Here is a 26,657-nt window from a genome sequence, read left to right on the forward strand (position 1 = left end):
GGTATTTGTGCCTCAGGGTGGTTCTGTACTTTTATTATTATGCTAAGTAATGAACTGTTTCAGTGGGTTGACTTGGACAAATTGTTATCAGTTCAGAAAGGCCCCCTGGGGAAAAAAAAAAAAAAAAAAGAACAACAAAAATCACAAGAGAAATATACTTTCCAATTCTGCTTTAGCTTTTTTTAATCTTCATATAAATTCTGCAGAAAGCTTCTCCCCCGGTTACTGAATACGGAGGGCTAGACCCGCTAAACCATTAGCATACAGAACTTTAAGGCGAATGGGTTTTGAATGTTAATGGGAAAATATTTATTGTCCCGAGCTGCTTGATGCCCATTTCATGGTTTCGAGAAAAGACACAGGCCTGCGGAGGAAACCGAATACAGGCCGTCTCCTGGGAATTATCAAGGGAAGAATACTTTACAGAGTGTTGCCGACTTCCTGGGAGTGTTGTATTAAATTTAAAATCTTAGCCTTCTGTTTTCTTGTCTGCTTAACCTCTTCTCTGATTGATGTATGTTTTTCCTCTTCCTGTGTGGCTAATGAAGCCATTGAAATATTTCTGTCATGCTAAATGCCCATGCCCTCCTGGTTATTAAAATCCTCATTTTGGTTTCCATATAGTGAGATTTGAAGGACCAGCTGTTTTCACAACGTTTTATCAATTTAGCATCAAAATCTACTCGTATGCAGGACTTTACAATCAAATATGCAGTGTGCACAATTATGTGGCAAACTTATATTTGAGGATTCTTTTTTACTATTCACCACCAACAATGCTCTCTGGTCGTAAATGTGCTATGAGTAACGTCCTGGCTTTCTTACAAGAACATCTAAATGCGCACGATTATCGGAAAAACTATTATCGGGGACAATTACTGTGCAACAAAAACGTAAAACACACATTTTCCCCCCATCTCACTTTTGCTGAAGTAAGAATTATAAAGCAACCACTCAAACTTTCCAATTAACATTTATGACATTGAAAAAAAAAAAAAATGTGTGAATGCCAGATATAAGCACGCTGTTCATTTTAAATTTAAAAATGAGCAAATGATGAGAGCAGAAACTTTGGCCAGGAAAATGCTGTGCACTGAGAAGACCAGGCACTTCAGTGATTTCAGCAGCTGTTTTACAGACATGCATTTCTGTATGTTACCAGAAATACATGCATTTCTGTATGGAACTTTAAGCTTCCATTAAAAGTTATATAAATCTTTGTGTAATATATTTCTGTCTGAATATATCTTGTTACATCGTGGATACCTGTGGCATATAGTGAAGCCTATATACGTCCTTTCTTTTTTTTTTTTTTTTTTTTTTTTTTGCTTTTTAAACTTAGAGGGTGTTCAGGAGTGCTCGATCATACCTGGACAGCCTGTCAGTGATTCTAAGGTTGCACAGGATGTAACACAATATAAAACAAAAAGAAAACATGGGGACCAAAAACCAAAGGAAACGCAACGTTTCAATTATTTATTTTTCCTCTGGCTCTGGGCCTTACAAACACAACGAGAGTAAAAAGACTTCAGAGTTTCGAAGGCCAAAACACCGGTGACGACATATTCAGAGAGCACGTTTTCGACTGATAAGATAAAAAAAAAAAACAAAAAAAAAAGCAAGTTAATATTTCACGGTAAGAGAATTGGGAAAAGATTTGAAAACTGGCTGCTACATTTTACAAAAACCCAATTTGAAGACAGATACAAGTTTATCTGTTTGTCAGAGGGTGTGCAATATTCCTCCATTACAGAAAGGCTTCGGAAAACAAACAGACACGCAGCATTTCCAACAGATGAACAACAGACATTCTCACTTTTGCTAAGAGAGCGTAAAAGAGGATGTTCTGGAAACCGGATAAGATTTATTGCCTGTGGGGTGAAACCATGCTTTAATTCAATTAAAGTCTCCACTGTCTGCTCAGCAGCTCCTTACAATTACCTGCTCCATCTGCCCATTGTTCTGTGTCCAAATTAATAATCACCAGTCTGGGATTTTGCGTCGGTTTGTGCTGGACACAAAGCCGCACGCAATTATGTAAAGATCTCCCCCAAATGCGCTTCACCACGCCGGCGTTTCAAGCTGCTCACATTCACTGCAGAAGGTCGTCCCAACTCTATTGAGCAGACGAGGTCAATTACATGGTGCAACGATTCAGATGTTTTGGTAATGGTGTCACTGGGTGGTAGGTTTTAATTTACAGCCAGCAGGTCTTACTCATTCCTCGACAATAGTCTTCTTGTACGCTATAGAAATGTGGAAATGTAGTGTTGGGTTCGGGTGGCATGCAGGCAAAGCAGACCGCTTGCGTTCATGGTACTTTGCAGCAGACTGCATGCAAAGTAGCAGGTGATTGGATAGATGAATATTCCACACCTTTGTCTCCAAACTGTTTACTGAAACCTGCCACATTAGACCAATGTTGACGGACTGCTTCCGAATATTGAGAGTTCAAATTTTTAATGAAGCAGAGTTCTGTTAGGTGATTATGGCTAACATGTAAACTTTCTTCAAACTTTTTTTTTTTTTTTATTATTATCATTATTTCACATGCAAAGTAAGGGTTATGTTCCATACGCGGTGAGTTCCACGCTGCTCACCGCCTTTCAAAGAGATCAGGCTCAGATAAAATGTCGACTGTGAAACACCAACAGGTAACTTCAGTCGGCATCTTGCTCCCGGAAAGTTGTGAGCGTGCCTAACATATCGGCGAATCTCTCCGAGTCCCGAGGCCGAGCCGTATTATTCAAAATCGTCACGGAAATGGTACATGTGGATCATTAGTTTCAAGCTCAAGGGGGGAGGAATTTTATCGGCGACGCCTATGAACTCGCCTCTCAGCTGCTTATTCAAGGCAGCATCTTATCTTTCTCAGCCACTTGGGCACAATATCTGAAAACCTATGTAAATTTTTCCCCGAGAAGACATGCATCAATATTTGCTCTGTATGGAGATACGGAGTGAATGCAAATCAGTTTTTGCTATGGAGATCTATATATGAGCCTCATACCAATGGCTCTGGTTCTTAAACTTGGTTAAAACTATTGTCTCACGTCAAATAAAATGACATGACTCTCTAACGACAGGAAGTGGAGTCTGTGATGGAGCACATTCAGCTTCTCCTAATTGGGATGCGAGTCAAGGCAATCTGCTGGGTTTCCTCAGACAGAAACTTTTCAAACTACCTTGAACAATTAATTGAGCGTGACATGCTTGTTTGATAAGTAAGGTCAGTAAATGAACTGAAATGACTTTTAGGTAAGATGCCTCGAGACGACATTTGTTGCGCTGTAGAAATGAACTGGATTGAACTGAAACGAATGCTAAACGGCATCCTAAAGAAACACATCAAATGTTTTCCAAACGCTTTGAACCTTCTTCAAAAAAATTTTTTTTTTTTTTTTTACAAATTTTTTGCTTGTGCTATAATGCATATAATGCATATAATAAAGCAAACATTTACATGCAACTTTAGTAAAGTTAGATATTTTACTGGTGTGGAAGGGACATGATAGGTTGCAACCGTGGATCATTTGTTTATAGTAGATTGTTTAGTTGTTTCTGCAATTATGAGGTTGTGGGCTCAAGTCCAGTTTCTCTCTATCACATGTTGATGTGTGTCTGGTGGAAGGCTCTTATCCAGAAAGGCCGTCCGTGTTGGTGTCTGAATGTGGCTGCGATTCGATGAATTCAGATCTTTAGTGGTCTCTGTCATTAGAAAACTGTTTCATGAATTCAACGAATTCACCACAGCAAAGCAACGCTGTCAAAAGTCACAATTTTCTGCGGCAAAACAGATTTAAAGTGTGTTTCAGTCGGCCAAGAAGTCTGTTTCTGATGGGTAATATGACAAGCATTCTTCAAAAGGCTTGAAAACAAAGTCTAATGGTGGTTATTTTTGAAAAAAAAAGAAATCTTCCAGTCATATTAAAATAAACTAACATAATATTTAATGGAAAAAGGCTGCAAAAGTTTTCTTACACGTTTTTAATTTTTTGGATTAAAAGTGTGTAAATTTATAGAAGGTAAAGGGGATCTTGAGTATAATTAAAGAAAAATAAAAAACGACATATCCCAGTACATCTACCAATGAAATGCACTTCAACAGTTAATTCTTTGTGAAAAAAGCTTCCACCTGACAGCCTCTGCATGTATTTGCTTTCGAGCTTTTTTTTTTCCGTGTCTTTTTTTGTTTTTTGATTACAACATGTCGTCTTTCTGCAACGGCGAAAGGTTTCTCAGTAGGAGGTTTCATAACGGCATTGCGATTCAGCTGCAGTCTGACAGCCTTTGGTCTGTCGCCGCAGCGCTGATAGCTGATGGGAAATCAGGACAGTCCTTTCCCTCAGGAGCAAACATCAAAAGTCGAGTCGTACGGCGAGGCTGCGGCATCTCAGACGCAGAGCTCCGGGGGGGTTACTCTGCAGCCGTGTTGTGGAGAGAGATAAAACATTTTTTTTATAAAACCTTCACAGGTTTCTCATTCTCATTCTCCTTACTTACAAATGAAATTCCCTTCTGTTTGTTTGTTTGTTTTTTATTGACTTTTCCTCCTAAAAAACACATTTATCCATTATACCTCGGCTCACCAGAAACCATTCCACTGAATCACCTTTACACTGAAATCCTCTGAATCTCTAACAATGTATCAGGTTTTATTTTTTTTAAATCACATCCCAACCATCAATATTTTCTCACAATCCCTGCAACGACCCAAATTAATCTTTTCCCCTCCCGTAGCTACAGTTCTAGATATTATGGACCGAATCCCAGACTTCTTGACTCATTGTCAAGTAGTCAATGGGTCATCCACTGACTTCTTGACCCATCGCATCATCCTGATCAAGGTGGAGGATGATGCTGAAGCGCATCATCCTCCACCTTTTTGACACCATCCAGCACTCACAGCTCAGCATCTACGTCTCTGGCTTCCAGCCCCACCCAAAAAAAACAAGAGCTGTGTCATCCAACCACCAACTCTCCTCCTCTGCGTCCGCCTCCCAACGTACGGGCCTCGTCACCAACTTCCACGCTTTCTGGGCACCAGTGAATACTTCACCGGACAAATACTTCTCTTCAACTTGTTCCACTGTTTCTGTGTCTATCACTCCAACCTGCAGGCCGACTTCAAAAACATCACATCAAGCAAGACGATACCGGGAATGACAATGAGCCCAAATCTGTCATAATCCATAACGCCAAACCTAAAAGTCTCAGAAGCTTTGCGTCGCAACTCTGGGAATGGTGCTGTTGCACGTCAGACGGATCCCTTTCAAACGAGGCTTTTTTTTTTTTTTTTTTAATTCATGACTTTATTTCAGATGAGAATATTGATTGCGCATTTAAACAGAAACTTGGCTTGTCATAAATGGCAATGCGGTTCTAGCTGAGGACTCGGCATCAAAGTGCAACTTTTAAACTGTTCAATCAGAAAACGAAGACAAGGAGGAGGCGCGGCGTCTTCACCAGTGAACTCGGCTCAAAGCGTTTTTCTCTTGACGACTGCGCTTCAGTTAAATATCAGTGTTATTTTAAGCAAACCTCCTGTATGATCCATTACGGTTTACAGGCAAACCAAACACTGTGCTAATTTCGATTTCTGATTTTCTCTTTGCTGTTCATGCTTAGTATTCCACAATCAGCTTTTTTTTTTATTTATTTATTGTTTTTATTTAGCTGATGTTAATTTATATTAATAAGAAAATTTATCAGCTGAATTTCCAAACCTATTTAATTTCATGAACTCATCAACATGTTTATCAACATTTGGCTGGTGAGAATATGACTGTCTATTTTACTAAAGATTATTTTTAACTCCAGGAAATCACTGAAAAAAAAATGGTTGGGAAGTGAAATCTTACCTCTTAAGGGGCTGAAATATTTGATCACAGTGTAAAAATAACACTCTTGCTGACATTTTACCTTCTTTATGTGGCTGTTTTAAAGAGCTTTACAAGTGGAATAAAACCTGCTATTAACTCTGTAGCTCAAATAGCAGGACGTTAAATACAGAACCAAAACCTGCTTGGTGAAGTAAAATCACCAAGCAGTGAAAAAAGTATTATTGAAATTTGAAAAATAAACACTCTCTTGCATTAAATCTCTCTTTCAAAGTTCAGTGTGAATGCATTTTTCTCTAAAACAGATCCTTCCTTTTCGCCTAATTTTTCACGTACAACAGTTAAAACAACGCAGACGCCTTCGTTTGATGAACGAAAAATATTAAAAAAAACTTTTTTTTCCCCCGTTATGTGTAATCACTGATCTGAACACTTTGCTGATTTTGTGTAAAGAAACTTTTATCTGATGAGAAAACTCTCAGTTAAGCCTACATCAGGATTAGATTTTATCCCCCGAGGGGTTTTCTGATTAGTAGCTCTGAGTTTCCAACCCGCTGCAGCGGGAGAAAACATGCATACAAATCAATACAACAAACATCGTTCCCCCTGACCAGCGTAACATTTATTATAACATTATCCACCACTACAAAGCCACAAGAGGATTAAAGATAAATGTTGTTTTTGGTGGTGGTGGTGGTGTTTTCCCAGGATTTGAATCTTTTGTTTCCCTAAATATTAGAATTGGGACTCTGGATACTCAGCTAATTTCTTATGATTGATATTAAGTGTAAATGCTACAAATATATGCATCTTTTTGCATGGATTTGAAGTTAGTTGTCTTAAATATCTGCTGATAGCAACATTTTTAATTCCAGAAATCTAAGCTCTATTTTATTCTTTTTTGGGGAGGGTGGTGGGGGAGTAGTCAAAATAGCAAAAGTAAACCACAACAGTAGCAACAAATACGTAGCTTTGCAGTTTTTCTCTTTTTTTTTTGTTACACTTCTACATCCTCGCTAACAACTTCGGAAGTGACAGTCTTCTGTTCATGCGTGCGTTCGCATCATTTTTAGCTGAAAAGCCGCTCTGCACTCTTTGCACCCCGAACAGACTGATACACATCTGCTGCTGCATCAAGATTTCACATCTGCCTCTGAATCTACAGGAAACTCTGAACTCTGATTGATGTGCTATTTCAATACAGACAGCAGAGGATGGCAGGATGTGGGACAGTGCCAAGGACTGTTGGGAAAGGAGCTGGTGTCGCGCAATCTGACATGACACGTTTTACTGTTTACGCCTGCTTATGTGTGCTCCGTATGAGCGGTCGGGTCGAACTCAATGACTCACTGCAATCAGGTGGTTTCCTCAGTTAGCTGGGTTAGGGTTATGCATGGTGCCATTTCACGGCACAATCAATTAACTATGTCACCTCCAATTGTTATAAAAATGCTATACATGTCAAATATGACAATAAAGAAATTTGACTTTGTAATTTAATACCTTACATTAAAATTGGACCTCTATCGCTTTAAAAACTCCTGCTATTTATAAAACTCCGCCTTCAGGAAGTCATCACAACATGGCTCCTCTACTAACCGTTTAACAATGTTTTTTTTTTTTTCTTTTTCTTTTTACCAGCGTTTCTCTGAGAAGTAGCTTATATAATGAGCTCAGGAGATGCACAGTTCCACCAGGTGTTTGCTAACTGCTGCTGGCTAGTCTGAAGGAGCTGCGAGGAGAGCTTCGTCCTCGAAGGCGGTGCTCGGCCTCCTCAGGAGTTATGCAGAGCTGAATGGTTGCCAGGGGCGATTCAATTTCTCAAACATGCCTGAAAGAATCAAGGCAACACGCCAGGCGTGTTTTTGATGAGGAAAAAACTTTGTAACATGATGTAAACTTGAAAAAAGTCGATTTTACATAATGCTGCCCCTTTCAGAATCGGCATAATAAACTAAACAGCATTGCATTGAACTCGTATCAAACTGGTATCGATGTAATTTGATTTGTATTTGACTGTTTAATTGGATTAATAGTCTAGATTTATGTATAAATTGGATCTATTTCAATTGTAAAGTGCATTAAAAAGAAATGAGTTGTGAATTGATGCCCCATGACAGTGATATACTTCAGCTGCATTCTAATTGCATAAGGCAATGATTGGACATCATTCCTCATTTCAGCTGTTAGGTTCTGTAACCATCGCTGCCCTGGACTAAATCAATAAGTATTTACATCCCTACTGGTATTTGCAGTTGTACTAATTTAAAAAGGATTTCTGCTGGTAATGCACATCTCTTTGCACAGCTTAAAATATTATTTTTTGATATATTGTAAATAGTCTGCTGTCTTTTAATGTACACATGCACACTTCTGTACATTGTTTAAAAAAATGTATCCTACTCAGTTGCACATTCCTTGGATCAGAGTACAGCACTTCTGACAACTGCACGAGTTTTGATGTTATATTCTTGTTTGTATTTGCTTTTTATTTAATTTTTTTTTTCTTTTCAATTTTTACTATTCTTACTATGAACCTACATGTCTCATTGGTACAAATAGGTCTAAATTTCCCAACTGTGGGACGATAAAATACATTTCTATTCTATTCTATGGCAGGACTTGAAAATTAAGGTTTACAGATGTTTTTTTCTTTTTGTTGTTGTTTTAATAAAACTCTGACATACCCTATGCTGTTTGGCAAAAAAGCATGAGCAACCCCCCAAAGACCTTCACCAAGCCTTGCACATTATCTGAACGTTTTCTCTCTTCCAGGCCTCTGGGAGTAGAATATCATTCTTCCCTTGTGGTTCTGGCTTGGGACTTCTTAGAACTGCCTCTTGACACTTCGTCTTTTTTTTTCCTCGTGTGGTATCTGACACCTTTTGGGTGATGGGTTAGAAATTTAAAGCAAGCGTGGTTTCTATGCTTTGAGTTGCAGAACTGTATGAGGAATGCTTAGGAGTTCATGCAGTTCAGTATTTTGTGAATTGGAAAAAAAACAAAAAAAACAACAACAACAACAAAAACAATCCTGACCAGAGAGCGCTTTGCTTTTGCTGTTAACAGTAAGCCAACATTTTTTTTTTCTGTTCAGAGTACATACAGACTGTAATTGCAGCAAAATGATGGCTCAACAAAACAGTGACTCAAGTTACTGAGTGCAAATGCACGACAGACTTATTAGATTTTTCCTTTTGTAAAATATTTTGGAAAATCATGTAAGAATTTTTTTTTTTCCATTTTACAATTGTGCGCTGCTTTATGTCGGTCTGTCATATTTTATGTAGACGGTCAACATGAAATCTGGACAAGGGGGGAAAAAATACTTTTGCAAGACGTTGTAAATCAAACGTGCCATTATTCTACGAAACAACGAAGCGGCCCGACTTGTTCACTTTGAACTGCTGGCATTTATTTGCACAGGCTCTCTTAGCACCTGCTCCAGGGTCCACTTCATCAAGTACGTTTGGCGGTGGACAGGGAAAGGTTGCATAATCAAGGTCAAACAAAGAACAAAAGAGTAAGATGAAGCCTGAAGGTACGGCTGTGTTTAAATTCCAGTGACATAGGTGTGGTCCAACAGGGAGAAAATTAAACAAACTAATCCGTTTTGTTCATCCTACATAATTCTTAGCCAACAGAAAGTTTTAGTTCTTTACTCACCAGTTTTTGGCAAAGTATCGCAAAGGAAGCAGTCAAAAATTCTCCATGTTACTTTTTAATCATCATTCACTTATTTAAATCTTGATCTAGGTTTACTACTGTTGTTAAATTGTGTGGCTAAGTTGGTCACAGATGTTAAGAAGGTAAAATCTTATCGGAAATGTTATCTGTTGCAAACACAGACAGGAACAAGTGGGGAAACTTTGGGATCACATAAACTGCTTCAAAAATATATTCATTCCCTTCCATATTTTGTTTCCTTCTGGTTCCAGAATGTCAAAATAAGTCTAAAATGAAACAAAGGTAACATGAGTTTAAAAAAACCCAACAAAATAACATATTCAAAATGTATAACTGTCTTGAGTGAACGAGTAATTGACCTCTGCCGAAGCTTTTTTAATCTATGGAGGAATTTTTACTTCCTTTTTAAAATTGTTTAGATTCAGCTACGGTAAAGGATCCTCGAGGAGCAAAGCAGCCCCAGACCATCACACTACTTCCACTTTGTTCATATGACATGATGCTCTTTTCCTGAAAGCCTGAAACACACAAATTCTTTTTCAGTCCATACAATATTTTAACCAAAAAGTGTAAAGATTGCCAACATCTGTTTTGGCAAATGTGAGACGGGTCTCTGCTTTGTTTTTGGTCGGCTGTGGTTTGGTCTGATGGACGCTCTTGGGCCAGTTTCTCTCTTGCTATTGAATTGAACGCTGACCTTAAATAAGTCAAATGCATTACATGTTTTATATATATATATATATATATATATATATATATATATATATATATATGTAGCCAGGTTGGTTCAGATAGGTTTTGCCTTAACAAATCAAAGCACTGTTTGACAGCAGCTTTCTTTAATTAGTCAGATTACGTTGGTCTAGTGAATACTATGTGCAGGTGTGACAAAAAGCCTAACCATGAAACCTCCTGTAATAGGATAGATAGAGCTTAATGATTGTGGTGAGAGGATCAGATGAGTCTAATCACACTAAATCCACAGCAGCTGTGTGGTGAGCGTGGCTCAAGGACATAAAGGAAAATGACTAATTGAGAGAACGATTACAAAGCAAAATACGAGGATCGGGGAAACCTGAAAACAAAGCTAACAGCGCAAAAACAGAGCGAGCTTCATCGCTAAAATAAAATGTCACAACCTGAGAAAATAATGAAATTCAAGGATGGCACAAAATTAAAAACTAGTATGGGGTCCATTAGAGGAGCAGATATTTTTTCTTTAGTTTTTGGGTTGTTTTTTGGTTAGTTTATGTTCAAAAGAATGACGAATCCTTCCCAAGAGAAGCAGAATGAAAGAATCATGACATGCAAATGCAAAAAGTAATTGTTCACATACGCTCCTGTTTTGTACTCTTTTTTTTAATCATCTCTTTTGTGCGCTTAGAAGTAAAAACACAAGTAACTTTATGATTAGTTATAACAAAGCAAGACGTTCCAACAGCTTTACATATTTCCATGCCTCAAATCGACAACAGTCTAATCTAATTTCTTTCTGCTCTTGATCCTCATGTTCATGTTAGTGTTCGTTCCATTTTTTTTTTTTTTTTTACTCATTGTACTAAAATCTGCAAAGTACTTTCCGAGACCAAAAGTACAATTTGCTTTTGCATATGCACTCCTGATCACAATTTGATGTCTGGAGAGGAAATTGCAATTATTCACATCGTGCTGGTGACTCATAAGCATCGAATAAGTGGAGCTTCAAAAATGCAAAAAATGAAAACTTAAAATCAAGCAGACTCTTGAAAACTGCATTTAAAGACAAACAGGCTATTTATCAGCCTAACAAAAATGATCAGTCTGAGACCGTATAGCCTTTTTGTCCCATTTGGCCAGGCGGATACTGTCGTGACCTCATGAGGTCAAAGGAAAAAATAAAAAACATCTGCACCATCAGTCATGCTCATGTACGCGCTGCTCAATGTGCTAATAGTGGAAGTCATGGGAACTCAAATATTTATCCTTGTCATTTCTAAAAGTATTCAAGGCTCTTTTATTAACTGCATTTTTTTTCCAGCTCACTTTGTCCAACCGGCATTTATCACCATACCGACGTTGAACACCTCCAGAACTGGAGCGCTGTGTCTCAGAGCCTCTGCACCGCCGTCGAACTCTGCGATGGCTGTTGTTAACGCACCCCGTATCGTGATCCCCAGCAGGAATGGACGCATTCATCCGTGGAGCTCACTTTTGGAAGTTTGAAATGCATTATGGAATCTTTACATGACAAACTTGAACTGAGGCGCAGCTCATAATGGTGTCATTAACATAAAAGCTGGGTGACTACTTTGCCGCAGCTCTGTGTGTGCATATGTGTGTGTGTGTGTGTGTGTGTGTGTGTGTGTGTTTGTCTTGTGCGTGTGTGTAGGCAAAGACACAGTTCAGCTGTTGAGCACACACAGGAAGTCCCTGTAATGATAATGTTCGCCTCTCCCTTGCGTTAAACTCGCCTTAATGATAATGCCTTCTTCTTCACTTTACACATAACAGCCGGCTTGCGCCCCAAACATCACGACTAATAGATTAAACTAAGAGGATTTCTGCAAGCCTATTTTTGATGTTGCACAACCACTTCTTACTTGGGTTGAACCGACACAAAACTGTTGATAGCATCACACGAGGTCACACATTTTAGAAGACGCTTACTGATGCACAGGCGCAACACGTCACTCTCAGAAGACGAGTTAGATATTTCGTTGATTTTCCTCCTCCTCCTCCCTTTGGCAGCTCCGTGGGTGTATCCGACAGAAGTCTGGAGCACCCAACGCGTGGCGTGTATTGAATTCTGCCAGCTTTTGTGAATATTACCTCCGTGTCAATCCAGCACTGGCTTCATCCAAAAGCGAGTTCTCTAAAAGCAGAGAACATTCGCCGTCTTCCTGCTGTGCAGTGAAAACAAATTGGACGACCTGTGCATTGCATTTTCTTCCAGCGAGCTTTACCTGTCCATGCCGTCCTTCTGCCTTGCAGAACAATCAGAGACTCTCGGCATCCTGGGATAAGAACGTCTCGAAAATTGCTTCTTTTGTCAATCGCTTTCTGAAGGGGTATAGAGTAGGAAGACTTTCCCAAAAAAAATGCTCTAACAGGCTTGAAAGCCCTCCAATATGGCTGGATTTATAAATAAAATCCTCTATAACAATACTAAACACTCATTGGCAGTTATCTCTAATGCTTGATGGCAGCTCTTTCCGCCAAGGTTGGAACGACCATTTATTAGGTTTGGGGCAATTCCTTTTTTGACACAAGGTCAGTTTGTTTTGGCTGTTTTTCATTACTTTATGTGTGTCAATGGTTTCATTCGTTAAAGGATTACATGCTGAAGAACAAAAAGAGCATTCTTACTTTAGAGCATGGGTTTCTGTGACTGAAAATGGTCTTGCTCCAAATAATAATAGTAATAAAGAGCTCTACGGATGTTCGGGATGCTGGAATGTTCTCGTCTAACTTGACACAACATGGGGTAAAGAGGGAGACGCCGATTCTCGGTGATTTTAAAGTGTGCATCAGAGGCTTGCCACGCCGTTCATCAAAGTTACTCAGAGAGGTTCCCTGAGCATTTGAAATAAAACATTTGCTTTAGAAATGCAACTGATGTGGTTTCAGACATGCAGGGGCAGATCAAAGAGCTCTCCCCAATGCTAGAATCACAGTTTTTCAGCCGCGTGCACGTACTGATGTCCAGGGTGGGCGCATCCTCATATGTTTGTAGCTGAAATAGGACTTCTTTCATGTAACCGTTACAACCTCCACTTCCTGTTCCAGAAGCTCCCACACTCTCTTGACCTGTGGGAGTTGCGGCGATAAGCAGATCGCCTAAACCTCGGAAAGGAATGGAAGAGATGAGGCAGTGAAACAGAAGGATCTAGCACAGTGGAAGCCAAGCAAAAGCTCTAGAAACCCGAAAGGAGAAGAACGCTGACAATGATAGGAGAAAAACTGACTCAAAAACTAAACCCAGCTGTCATTAACATTAACAGCAATCATAAAAATTGCAAAATGAGTTTGGCAAGACCTATTGAGCACAAATAACTCACAAGAAAATGGTCACACTTAACAAAACACATGCATGTAATTTGGATTAGCTGAATTTGGACTTCTCGTCCTCTTTAAATCTGCCCTAACTTCAGTCTTACTCATTTCCCTTATTGTGTGATTCAGTATATCTGCACCATCTGTCCTCCTCTCTCTAATGCTCCTCATTCATCACGTCCTCAAAGTTCTCTTCCCTTACTCTCTACAGAGTTTCTCCATTCATCAACACGTTCCCCTTTCAGTCTTGTGGCGCCCTAACCTGCTTCACATCCCACCCACCTCTACTCTGTCCAGCTAATCGCAAAACATTTTAAAGAACTCAGTAATTTTTATTATTATGTCAACGGTGGCTGTGTTTCAAATCTTAAACTGCTCCTTTGGTCTGAGCTTACTTCTGCACCAGCTACCCTTGAAATCTGATTGGCTGCCATGCAATCAGTTTGTTCATATCAAATCATACAAAGATCAGCTTTTTGTTCACACTGATTATTAGATGACAGAAATGCTCCTTTTGTTGTCGTACATTGATGTTTTTTTTTTCTTTTTGTTTTGTTGTTTCAAGTTTATTTTTTTTAAAAAGTGACATTAACATACTAATTCACATTTGCATGCAACTACATGAGATTATAGCCAAGTGGCCAATTTCCATCTCTAGTCCTATTGGCACATTGATGTGCATGATGTTCAACAACAATAAGACAATGCACACAAAAAAAAACTCTTCATAAAAAGAGACAGGGGGTAATTAAGCAGTTGTTTGCAACTATAGCAGCTATAACTTAACTTTGGTTTTGTTATACTCTCCCCTTCTACTACTTCAAAATCCCTTGCCTCTTGCAGGGCAACAAATGAAATAATCACCCTGCTTGGACTTCCACTCTTAGTCTTTTACCCTTTTTTTCTCCCACTTCTTGCAACATTTTTTGTACAACCAACATTTTCGTATTCTAAGCAAAATCTCCACTCCGTTCCTCTTCTTTATCTGTTGCTTTGGTAAAACACTTTGAAACCCCATTCCCTTACATTCTTTCTCTCCATAATGTCTGCTAACTCTCTGTCTCTCTCTCTCGCTACCTGTTCTTGTCTCTGCATCCAAAGTCCCAACTCTGACCTCTAACACTCCTGTTCTTCCTGGTGTTTGTTTCTCACATTAGCGAAGTGCCAGTAGATCTGAGCAGGGCATGTCCTTGCTGACGTCCCCTTCTGTGTGGGATTACCTCACTGGGGCATTCACACACAATGTATAACTCACCATCACCTTCACAATAAGAGCCTTAGACAATTCGTGCGCATTGGTCCGCACTGACAGACTTACTTTTAACAACATTTTATGTTGGTAAAGTTAGGTGCCCCATTGCAACCAGTGGGAAAAAAAAAGTTTCTCAGAGCATCTCTCTGATTGCTACTGAAAAAAAAAAAACAACAACAAAAATATTGTACAAAAAGTACTTCAGGGGGAGAAAATCAGTGCGTAGCGACTGCATTAATCCGTCCATTCTGCTCTGTTTTAGGGGCAAAAACAAAAGAAGGGTTGAGTCAAAGCAGCCAGTGAAATAAAAGGACACAAAATAAAACAGAGCTGGGACTGTTCTTGAGAGTACGGCAGAACCGTCAGCCAATCTGAATTGAGCACAGGCTGCCCCCCCCCCCGCTCTGCCCTGAATCCTGCAGAATGCTGGTCCCTCTGTGTGCTGTAGTTCGGAGCAAAGAGGGAGCCTGAACGCCGCGTCAGGAATCGTCTGTTTCTCCGCAGCTGCGACTTGCGCTGGATTGCATAAATCTTCACTTGCCTCCAAGTGGGGATGAGACGCTGTGCGCGCTGACAGCTAGAGAATAGGCTGTGAGACAAAAAAAAAGAAAAAGAAAAGAGAGAGAGAGAGAGAGAGAAAAGTGGGCAGACATCTAAAAGCCCCACTGTGGCGAAGATACAAAAAGAGCCTCTTTAAAACAAACGGGCAGATCACAATCAGCACTGTTTGGGAAGCATGTGTAATTCAGTATGTTTCATCATCCTGTCATGGGTGTTTGCTGTCCTTGTGTTTCCAGGTAAGACCTCTTCTTCTTCTTTTTTTCCTGCTCTTTGTGCGTGTTTACATCCTTTTTTTCCACCCCCACACCCTCCACCCCTCTTCTCTCTAGATATCCAGCTCCTTTTAGATGCACAGAGAAGTGCACTGTTGATGCATGGCTTCATGGTCTCTACACTCTTGTCTATAAGTCTTGTGTCACTGATATTTGTGAGGCTTCTTCCTCGGAAAGTTGGAAAACAAAGTTGACTCTTAAGTTTGCTGAAACGTGGAGTGTTGGCCGAGTTGTCAAATGGATTCTATTCCAGTGCTATAAGAGAAAGTTTCCTCTGCCTCATCCCCGGCGTTGTCAGTCTATATGAAGATGACAGTTGGTGCTGGTACCGTGGCTGAGGCAAGAATGAACGCAGACCAACAGCACAGAGCAGCTCACTAACACCAATAAATATGAAATAATCGTCACGCTTAAAAGCAGAAAATTCTCCGATCAATAAATCTTCAAAAATGTTTCAAATACATTTTTTTTTACTCAGTTAAATTAAACTGGATCATTTTACCAATCTAAACGTTTTGTTTTTTTTTCCCAAAAGGTGCTAACTTTATATCACCTTACAACATGCCAAGCTTGGAAAAATGTAATAGAAAGAAAATAGCAGTATTTCTATTTTTTTTTTTCAAGCGAACACATTCGTAGAAAAACTAATTTAAGCTCAGGTAACATGAGTCCAAGATTTGCTTGTTCTTTTTTTTAATTTTTTTTTTTTTTTGCTCTGATGCTTGAGTCAAATGGACCCAAATTCAAATTTGTCAAGTTTTATTTAAATCATTAACAAGTACCCTTCAGTGGACTTTATGTATGTTTGTGAGCTGTTGCGCAAAACATGGAACTGCACCCAATTTTCTTGTCACTATACAGTGTTTGCGTGTGAGAACAAGTCGCTGAGCAGTTGCGTGCTCTGACGGTGTCCTCACAGCGATGAAGATCTGGTAAAACTCTCTTAGCCTGCAGGACCTTTCAGAACATTACTAGCTTGCAGTGAGCCTGGAAGAATAAATATGCTCCTATGCTGTTAATGCTTGACGTTTTGGGTTTTTACCTACTATTTTAAGCCTACCCAAGACAGTGTTCCGCACTTTTCGAGCATTTTTGCATGTCAGCAGTATCTCCTTATGATGGTCTAATGTTGAATGTGGGGAAAAAAAAAAATAGCTTTTTTTGTTTTGTTTAATTTTTTTTTCCAATTATTTGACATTAACTTCTAAATGTCAAACGAAAAATAATTTTTAAATTTAGAGGTTTAGTTGCAGGAGAAAGAGAAAAGCTTGTAGGCATGGCAACGCCATCCTGACTGTGTCGTCTTCATGCTGTAAGTGTTTTTGCTACAGGAGAGACTGGTGCACTTTACAAAACAAATGGCGTCCCGAAGGAAAGAAAACGTGGGAATACCGAGGCAACAACTAACTCAAGACAGGACATCTTGGCCACAAATGGACATGAAAGGAGGTTTTTTTTTTATATTGGTAAAATATTTGGTCAATAGTTTCAGAGTAGCTTGAGGACAACAAAGACCTTGTTTAGGAGTAGCCATCAAAGCTTTGATAGCCCCACAAAGCATTTGCGGACAGAACTGAAAAGGTGTGTGTGAGAAGGAAAACCTACAAACTGAGTCTCTGTCAGGAGGAACGGACCAACAAATTCAGCAAGTTATTGTTTGAAGCCTGTGAGAAAATACCTGAAATATTCATTCCAAGTCTTTCAAGGCAAACTACCAAAACACTAAGGAAAAGTGTTAACTTCTGAAGAAAAGTTAATTAATCCAAGAATTTGATAAATCAATAATTCTGATATAAAACAGGAAACTGCCGGATTGAATGACAAGACAGTGAGAACAAAACGGTGTATCTGTAATGAGTATGTAGCTTTAGCTACAGGATGTGCATAATGATTGCACTACATCCCTTCCTGCAACCCGGAGTAACTGCATAACGCTGGTCTGGCACAATTAGCATGACGAGGTAGTAGCATACGCTTGAGGCTAATTTTGCCAAGCCTGCTTCAAAGCAGGATCTTTTCCTTGTCTTGGACATGTGGCCACTGCTCTGCCTGAATTATACAGGACGGTGCTACGCTGCTACCATGATAATAAACCACCATGTCTTTGCTACCCAGGCTGTCCTGCTCAAATGTCTTAAGGAACTTTTACCTCTAGCCTGCATCAAGGAACCCAATGTATCTCAATACAACCCCAAACATCATCAATGTTGTGTTTTATTTTTTTCATACTGGGTCTTTAATGTAAAATTTGTTAGGTAGATGATAAAATACAGGTACATCTCAAAAGAATTCAACTATCAAGAAAATGTTCTATATTTTTTGTCACTCGTAGAAAATGAAACTCATATGTTACTCAGGTACTTTTAATTATTATTATTATTATTATTATTATTATTATTATTAATATGGCTTGCAGATGATTAAAAAAAAGGAGACTCCCAGAGTTCAGTGTCTCAGAAAATTTTGTAAATCACATAAAATCAATAAAAAAAAGGATTTATCAGGCTTCTGAAAAGTATTTTCATTTCTGCAAACTCAATATTTGCTCAGGGCTCCTTTTGTGTGAATTATAGCATTAATGCAGCCTATAGTTTTCTGTGGGCGTACTGGAAATCTGGGTTGCTTTGACAGCAACCTGCAGATCGTCTGTATTGTTGGGTCTGGTGTCTCTCATCTTCCTCTTGACAACAATCCATTGATTTTTTTTCTATGGAGTTCAGGTCGGGGGATTTTGCTGGCCAATCAACAGGAATATCGTGGGTCAAGGTGTCAAGTCCTGCCAGGAAATGAAATCAGCATCTCCAGGGCTGCCATTGACTGTGGAATTTGGTGAAGGCAGTGCGATGACACAGCACCCCCAAATCAGTACTTTGTGGAAACTCCACAGTCTCCTTCAGGTAGTGTGGATTCTGCTCCTCTCCACTCTTCCTCCAGACTCTGGGATCTTGATTTCCACATGAAATGCAGAATTGTCTTTCGTCTGAAAACAGGAGTCTGGACCATTGAGCGGCGCTCTAGTCTCTAGCTTATAGGAGGAACGGAACGCCTGAGGTGATGTTGGCTCAGGAGGTCGAGGTTTACCTTGTAACTCTCGGGTTGCCGGGTCAAACCCCGGTCAGGAGGCAGCGATTCATGCCTCGCTTCTGTCAGTCTGTCCCAGGCCTGCTGTGGACACACTGTAGCTTACCGCTCTATTTCATACTTAGACCATTGTCTTTCTTGTGTTTTTTTTTTTTTTCTAATTGTCTGATGTGAGTCCAATGTTTCAGTCTCAGATTGCTGATTTCACACTTGGAGGTTGGTGTAAGTTAAAGCACTTGGTATTCTGAAAAGAACGGAAGGATTCTTTCAGAGAACTTCAGTTACTTCAGGGCTTGTTGAGTCTCTGACTCTGATGTTGCTTCTTCAACAGACAGAGGCAAAGAAAATTTCACTCCTTACCATCGGCGCTTACTGAAGACATTCAACATGGGTGCTGCAGTGAAGGCTCTGAACTTCCCCAGAAAGACTGTTTCTGTCATTTGTATTGCGTGACATTGAGGAGCTCTTAGTAAAGGAGCCCAACTGCAGTCATGGAGATTGTGTGTAGATGAGATTCGTATGTCTGTTTTTTTTTGTTTGTTTTTTTATTTCATTTCTTCAAGAAGCCAAACATAGCAGACATTAGGAAACTTTTTGTTGGCTTCTTGTGTCCTATTACAAATAATTATTCAAACAATTAATGATATTCATTGTAGCCCTAAGCATGATGCTTAGCCTGTGCATTCTGGGTTTTTCATTAACATTGTAATGAGCATAAAGACTGTGGGAGAAATTTAGTTAAAGCAAAAAAAAAAAAAAATAAATCATTGGAAATGATCACTGGAAATTTTCTTCAAGGTACCGAAGAGAAACAGAAAACAAACAGCGCAGTGAGCAACAGATTTCATACTGTTGGACTGAGGAACCTCTCAGCAGAAATAACAAAAAGATCAATAATTTCTAGAGGGCAGGTGATAAGGTGACACCACCTACTTCTCAGAAAACCCTGGAAGCCAGGCGCTCCTACCAAACCAGATAGACAGTAAAGGTTGGATAAACTGGTTGGTATTTGTCAAAAATGTTCATGTTTATAAGGGTAGAGTAGGGTTAGGCTGTTTTGTTGTTGTTGTTGTTGTTGTTGTTGTTGTTGACCTTGAACTTGAAGTTCAAAAATTGTGCACCAAGTCATTTCTGCAGCAGTAGAAATGGTTTTGTCCAGAATATGGGGCATGAAGATGTAACAGCGGGTGGATGTTGAAACCAGTCAACACATCTGAGCTGCCACAACTATTGTCAGCCTACACCGTGTTGTAAAGAATCCTCCCAAGAAATCGTACGGCACTACCACTCAGCCTCACTGGAATGTAAAATGTGACCTCTATCAAGCTGTCAAGTGTGATTAACCATTCTGGGTGAACCATTCCGGTTTTTCCACGACGATCCGCCCCCCACCCCACCCCCCTCTCCACCAGGAACCTCCGGGTGGAGTTTTGTGGAGGTAGTACCCAGCATGCCAACATGATTGATTGTTCTTCAGTATTTCTATTCTGTCACAATGGTTTCTATGTGAGAGTAAAATTGCCACCAAGGCAAAAGTAAAAATTTGAGCTATATCATGTTATTATATAAAAACTTTATTATGATAACAACATGTTTCTGTTTGTACAACGAAGTGCTATGTTACTGCAGTAACAATAAAGATATTGGTGGCAAAGCAAGCTTTATATTTGGAACGTAAAACATAAATCTTTGTTTTGTTTGTCAACATGACGCATTCATTTGGGGGTAATTTTGTCTTTGCTCTACGGTGTATGAGTCTAGATACTGTATATCTATAATTGTGTCGCTTCAATCAGATCGGACTCGTTCTTCCTCCGTTAATCCTAAGTTCCTTCTCGGCGTGCGCATGGTTATGGCGATGTCGTCCAAGCTGCTGGGTAACGGGGGAAAAAAATCTCTCCACGGCTCACTCCGAGCATGAACTGGAATTAAATCAGCTCCTTTACACGAGACATTTTCTCTGCTCACTTTGTGTCACATTCACACACACACACACACACACACACACACACCCTGGCCATGCTTTACTTTCACACCTGGTGCCTCGCGCTGCAGTTCGTCTCTCTTCTACTGACTGAGCAATTGCTGCATACCTGCTGGTGTTGGGTGCGAGCCACCTGGAAGACATGAGGTGTTGTACTCTTGGTGACAAGGTCGTTCGCCTTCTTGGTGCATTTGGTCGGTGTTTGAGGTGCTGTTGCACATACAGACACTGTAATTTCCAAATATTTCTTGTTCTTTTTTCTTAGAAGTTATGTGTTAATATATTCACCTTACTCAGACTGTTGGTAGAAGAACTCCTTAAATAACAGTAGAGGTGCAGGGAGCGTATTATTAGTCATTTCAGCCAAGCTGAAATGTATGCAATTGACTTTGAATGTGTCTACATGTTTACCTAAAGTTATGCATATGCTATATTTCTTGGCATAAATTGGATCTGTTTGTGTTGCAAAGATTTGGGGTGTTTTGATTTGAGGCTATATAAATAAATAGAAGCTGAATGAGAGAAGGTGTTTTGTATTCAAATAAACGGGCCTCTGTTAGCTGCCAAACTGTAGGAATAGTAATCGTTTTGCATTTCAAAAGTTGTGAGTTTGATTCTGGCTTGCTCGTGCCTAAAGTTGATGTGCCCTTGGGCAAGGCACTTGACTCTGAATTAGTTATTCGTCTCTGTGTCGGTGTATGAGTCTGTGCATGTGTCAGTGCAGCTGGGTGAATGTGGCTCTGGTATAAAGTGCTTTGAGTGGTTGGTATGACTAGAAAAGTGCTTCATAAATTTAGCATATCTTCATCTTATGTAAGCTAGGAACACTACTGAATGTTCCTCACTAATTTAAAATTGATTAATTGACTTGTGCTGATCAATACGGAAATAAATAAACAGACACAAATCAGCTTTGACTGAAGGAAATATCAATATTCTGTGGCATACAGACAGACGTCAGTGCATTTTATTCCAGGCCAACGTAAAAGAGATGTCTTATATCTGAGTAATCTGAAAAGCATACATTTGTATCCAGTCCCCATGAGGAGAACGCCTTTTCAAGCTACAGATTGAAATTTCTCATTGCAAAAATGTCCAAGCTTAGTCAGGCGGATGTAGAACCTCTGTGAATATCAGTTGCCAACTCCTCACACACACGGGACTTTGACTAGACCATCCCAACATATGATTATGCTTCCATATAAGCCGTTCTGTTGCAGCTTTGGGTCTGTGATTACAGTTCTTATGTCTTTTGCAGTCTGCCATCTACTCTGAAAGCCATTCCCCATACCGGACCAAAACAGACAGAAAAAGACTGTCAATCATTTCCAGACGACTTGTAGGAGATAAAATTTTTAAAGACATTTTTCATTTTCCTTCATGTTGGTCCGTCACATATGTTGCTAATAATATGAATGCTAATGATACAACCATAGTGTAACAAAATGTGACAAAAATTCAAAGGGTGTGAAAAGAAGCTTTACTTACAAGGATGATTTAAATGACTTAATCATTTCTTTCTTTTTTTTTGACGACATTCCTACGAAGGCTGAACACTAAAGATTTTTGAACCTGAGATTTTTTTTTCTTTTATTTTTATGGAAATCCCACAATGTCAAATACACTCACTAAACTAAAGAGCAGAATTAGTTTTTCAAATGACTCGGTGCGCTTTTAAGGTGAGAGTCTTTCTGTTTAGACGGTGTGAAAGTAGGGCTCACTTGAAATGTGAACCTCAGCTTCCGTTTTTGTCATTTCCATTAGTGTTAGTGAAGTGTAATTGAAGTGTTTTTGATAAGCAGAAGCTTCCTCATTTTGCAAAAAAAAAAAGAAGAAAATGCTGAGAAGTGTGCATATTTTGACACCTTTTCACACAAAGTACCTTGTAAGAACTCCTCGTTTCAGCAGAACATCAAAGAGAATGGCTCTGTTGACTCGTTATTTAATTTAGTGCCAATAAGAAGAACAATTATCTTTCTGCTGAGCAGCAGAAGAAGAGAATCGCTAATGAACACGGCAGAATGTGGCTCTGTTTCAGCTGTGAAAAATGACACAAGTTTAATTACGTGAAAATATATATATATATATATTTTTAATAAAAACAACCTCATAACTAAGGACAGCAGACGTAGAAAACAAAAAATCTACTGTGAACAAGTAAGTTCTGTGTTGTCTAAACTTTGTCGTTTGGGCAGTTTTGCTTTAAACATGACTTAACTTATGTTTGTAACTAATAAATAGTGTTATTTTTATTAAATAGTATCTGGTACTATATTACTATATCTATATTTCTGTCGTCTCCACTGCTTTGCAGTCTGTTTGGTCATGAGTGAAGCTGAGCAAAACGATGGTGATTATTGAAAATCACAAGATTGCGCGACACTGAAACATGTTTAATTGTGTCTTACCATAGAAATGAAAAAGTAAAATAAGCAAAAATGAAGACTCTTTTTCTCACGCTGCAGTCCAAGCAGTCTGTCTTTTCTGCCACTCTCTTCGGCTCGCCTGGAAATTGTAACATCTCTTCCTCTCTTGCTTGTTCAGCAGGGAATACTGAGGCTGGGTTTTAATGCTGAGCTTGGAAGCCGTAAGCAGAAATTTGCTGTTTAGTAAAGAATTCAACATACCAAAAATGTAGCGTAATATTTCATATGTTTGGGGACCTGAACAGAAAGCCTGTTTTTCCTTCTTACGGAAGAATACTGATTTAGTCCCAGTCTCCTCCAAAAGAAGGAATTGGATCAGAACAGGACAAATCAGCCTTTTTTTTTTCTTTTCATCAGCAAGATCTGATCAAAATAATTATTTAACTTCTTGAACTTTTTTTTTTTTTTCCCAAAATACTAATTGCTCTAATTGCACCGAAAGATGGTAATGACTCAAGGGGGTTCGATACAAACGCACCCAACATTTTTCAAATTAGTGATTGTGAAAAAAATTGCAATATTGTGCTACTTTGCCTTAAGTCGACATACATTATGTTTGTGATTTTAACATTGGAAAACGTAAAAAAAAAAAATGTCGACGAGGCGCTTGGTATAGGGGACAGAATGAGATTTGAGCAACGCCTGTGAAGAGGTCTGTTTATCTGCTCAATACATCGTCACAAAATAATTCTGAAACTACTATTAAATAACCATTTTAATGACACATAATCAACTGTAGATCCCAGACACTGGAGTTATTGTTTCCAGCGACTCCAGTGTCTGATTCGGTGGTAAGGCATCGTGGGAAGCCTGGACAGAGGCTAACATTCATCAGAAGTCGTCCATTTCTATAGACATGCTGTCCATTGGTGTGAGTACTTCAACCCCCCAGTGAACATTTGTGACTAAACGGGAGTTTCAGACTTACAGTCGTTGTTATTGGATAAGCAAACCACTTATATGAAGGAACAATGAAGCGTAGTGTCATGGGGCTGCTGCGAGGGATTGCAAAACCCAAATTCTATTGGCTCTGAAGCCGCTGGGAAAAAAAACAACAAACTAAAACAGTATCGCTCTGTCCCGGCTGTGGTGTTGGTTTATGTTCAGATTAAAATTGTCCTTCGTTTAATGATCTACCAGTTGAATAGTAAATCAAACTGATTTATGGCAGCCAGCCGTTGTAACGGCGCGATGGTGATGCACCGGCTTTGCTGAGGGTCAGAGACGGGTTAATTTGACCTTCAACGTGATTTCATAAGCAGTGATAACTGACACCATTATCTTATCTGGCTGTTCAATTCAAGAGGAATGGCTTCCCACAAGGGAACTGAAATAATCCCAAATGAAGCCACAATGCAGAAACTGTGCGGAAAAAACTAATTCCTCCCATAAATCAATAGCTTGTGAAACTGCCATCAGGTGCAATAACTTGAACTAATTGTCTTCTGTATGACCTCATCAGTTTCTCACGTCTTTGTTGAGATTTCAGCCCTCTCTCTTTGCAAAGTTACTTTTGCTATCGAGGTTTTGATGAATTCTTTTAGCCGTGGGTCTGTTTCGGTCCAGCCAAAGCAATTCAATCAGATTAAAGCGTGCACTTTAAAGGCAGCTCGGTCCTGTTGTTTCTCAGCCGTTCGGTGGTAGATTTGTTGCTCTAATAGGGAATGAGGCTCTCTTTAAACGGCCCTATTGGGACAAGTTCGAGTTGTGGGACACTAGAACTCGGATTTAATGAAGGAATGCTCCGGGATACAGAGGAGGTTATGGTTGACTCATTCGCATATTTGGCCCAGATTTTTGATTTTCACCCATGGTGAAACCTTGGGCCAATTTTCTCTTAGTTTTTTTTTTATTTTTTTAGCTGGTACTAACATAAAAGGCAATGCAGAAGTAATAAAAACAAGCTAAATCTTAAACACTCACCACTGACATGGTGTTGAACCGTTCAAACCATTCAGCAGTGGTTGAGGGCCTGGCAGACACCACTACGAATGACGAAACCCACCAGCTCTCTACGCTTCCATTCCTGTGGTATTTGTGGTATTTCATTTCAAACCCTCATTGGAAAAACAGAAGCCATGAAGAACAGATGTGTGCGGCTTCCTCTGATCGGATCGCAGACCTGACTAATTTAACTCCAACGTGTAATATTTGGACTGGGTCAGTAAGAGACAGCGTTTTAAAACATTTTTTTAGAAATTAATGTCTCTGGATCATGTTAGATGAACAGAATGTGCACATCCTGGCATCTTACGGTTACAGGAAAACGGTTTATCCTCCATCATCAGTGGCCACGCTAACTAGCCTGAGCATTCATGGATGACTACGGTGATTCAGCTGTAGCATAGCAGAGGGGAAAGGAGGAGGGTGTGAGCAGCACATACACGTGGGTGAATGACAGTGTCAGACCCTCATCCTGGCTCTGATTGGTTGTTTCTGACTGAGCGTTGTTTTTCTGCAGGTGGCAATAGGAACAGTGGGACTGATTGTGTTTTGTTGTGTGTTTCTTTTTTTTTTTTCCAGATTTCCTATCTCATATTATACCATCACACCTTGGTAACAGTTTTACACATACACACACACACATGCACACACACTTAAGAAAAAAAATTCAGACTGCAGGTTTAATGGTCTGTCCCGACTTCATCTTTGTTGATGTTTTTACTCCTTGTCATTTAGCCAAGCCCTGAATCCTGTAGAGGAGAAAACTGTCAATAAGTCTGACTTCATCAGTATCAGCAATGATCAGTTAATCAATGTAGACTGCTACTTAATGTCTTGATTCGTGTGGAATCAATGTGAAATTTGGAATCTTTCAAACGACATCTAAATCTTTGTCCAACATCATAATGCTGTCTGGGAAATGTTTTGATTTAATCTTTTTATTTATGTGTGTGTGTTTGTTTTGCTTAGTGTAATGCTAAAAAAAACAATCTACAGGGGTTGTATTTATGTGACCAGCCAAAGAAATACAGTGAAAGAAGCATGTATGTTTCTCCATACGTTTTGGAGATATTTATCTAAAATTAGGTTGTCTCCAGTTTCTTAGAAGGCTTTTAATCTCACCATTTACTGCTACCAGAAATTTCTCTTTATACGTACATCTAGAGAAATGCACCAGGGAGCTAGAATGAATCCACAGTTAGTTTGTATGAAACAAAAGCATGGAAAAGACTCAGAAATTCAGAAATTAGTAGCGAAGCTGTTAGTGCAAACTAAATGGAGTGTGAAAATAATGGTGAAAATAAAGCACAGACTGATAGGCAAAGTTTGTGAGGGGAAGTAAAAGAGAAGTTTTGAAAGTGCTTGATAAATGTGGCCTAAAAAGTGCAAAAAAAAAAAAAAAGGTTATGTTTTGGTTGTAACAATCAAACTTGTGTAAAAATCACATATTGCAGATACATCCACTTTTCTTAGCCCATTGTGTTGTGTACTTGGTGCGCTGAAACATATGTAGTGTCTCCTGCGTAAATATGTTTATATTCTGTTTGGCTCATTTTTCTATTAGGTCTTTATGCTCTA

General features: G+C 39.3%; 1 protein-coding gene across 1 annotated transcript in view; it reads left to right on the top strand.

The window, feature by feature from the left end:
- Positions 1–15,251: 15,251 nt before the first annotated feature.
- Positions 15,252–26,657, top strand: part of opcml (opioid binding protein/cell adhesion molecule-like) — a 252,612-nt gene continuing 241,206 nt past the window's right edge. The window contains exon 1 of the mRNA XM_016673588.1: positions 15,252–15,608. Within this exon, the coding sequence (XP_016529074.1) occupies positions 15,548–15,608 (61 nt within the window). The 5' untranslated portion in view covers positions 15,252–15,547. The remainder of the gene's footprint in view (positions 15,609–26,657) is intronic.

This window comes from Poecilia formosa, unplaced genomic scaffold (assembly GCF_000485575.1).
Source record: "Poecilia formosa unplaced genomic scaffold, Poecilia_formosa-5.1.2 Scaffold79, whole genome shotgun sequence".
Classification (NCBI taxonomy): Eukaryota; Metazoa; Chordata; class Actinopteri; order Cyprinodontiformes; family Poeciliidae; genus Poecilia; species Poecilia formosa.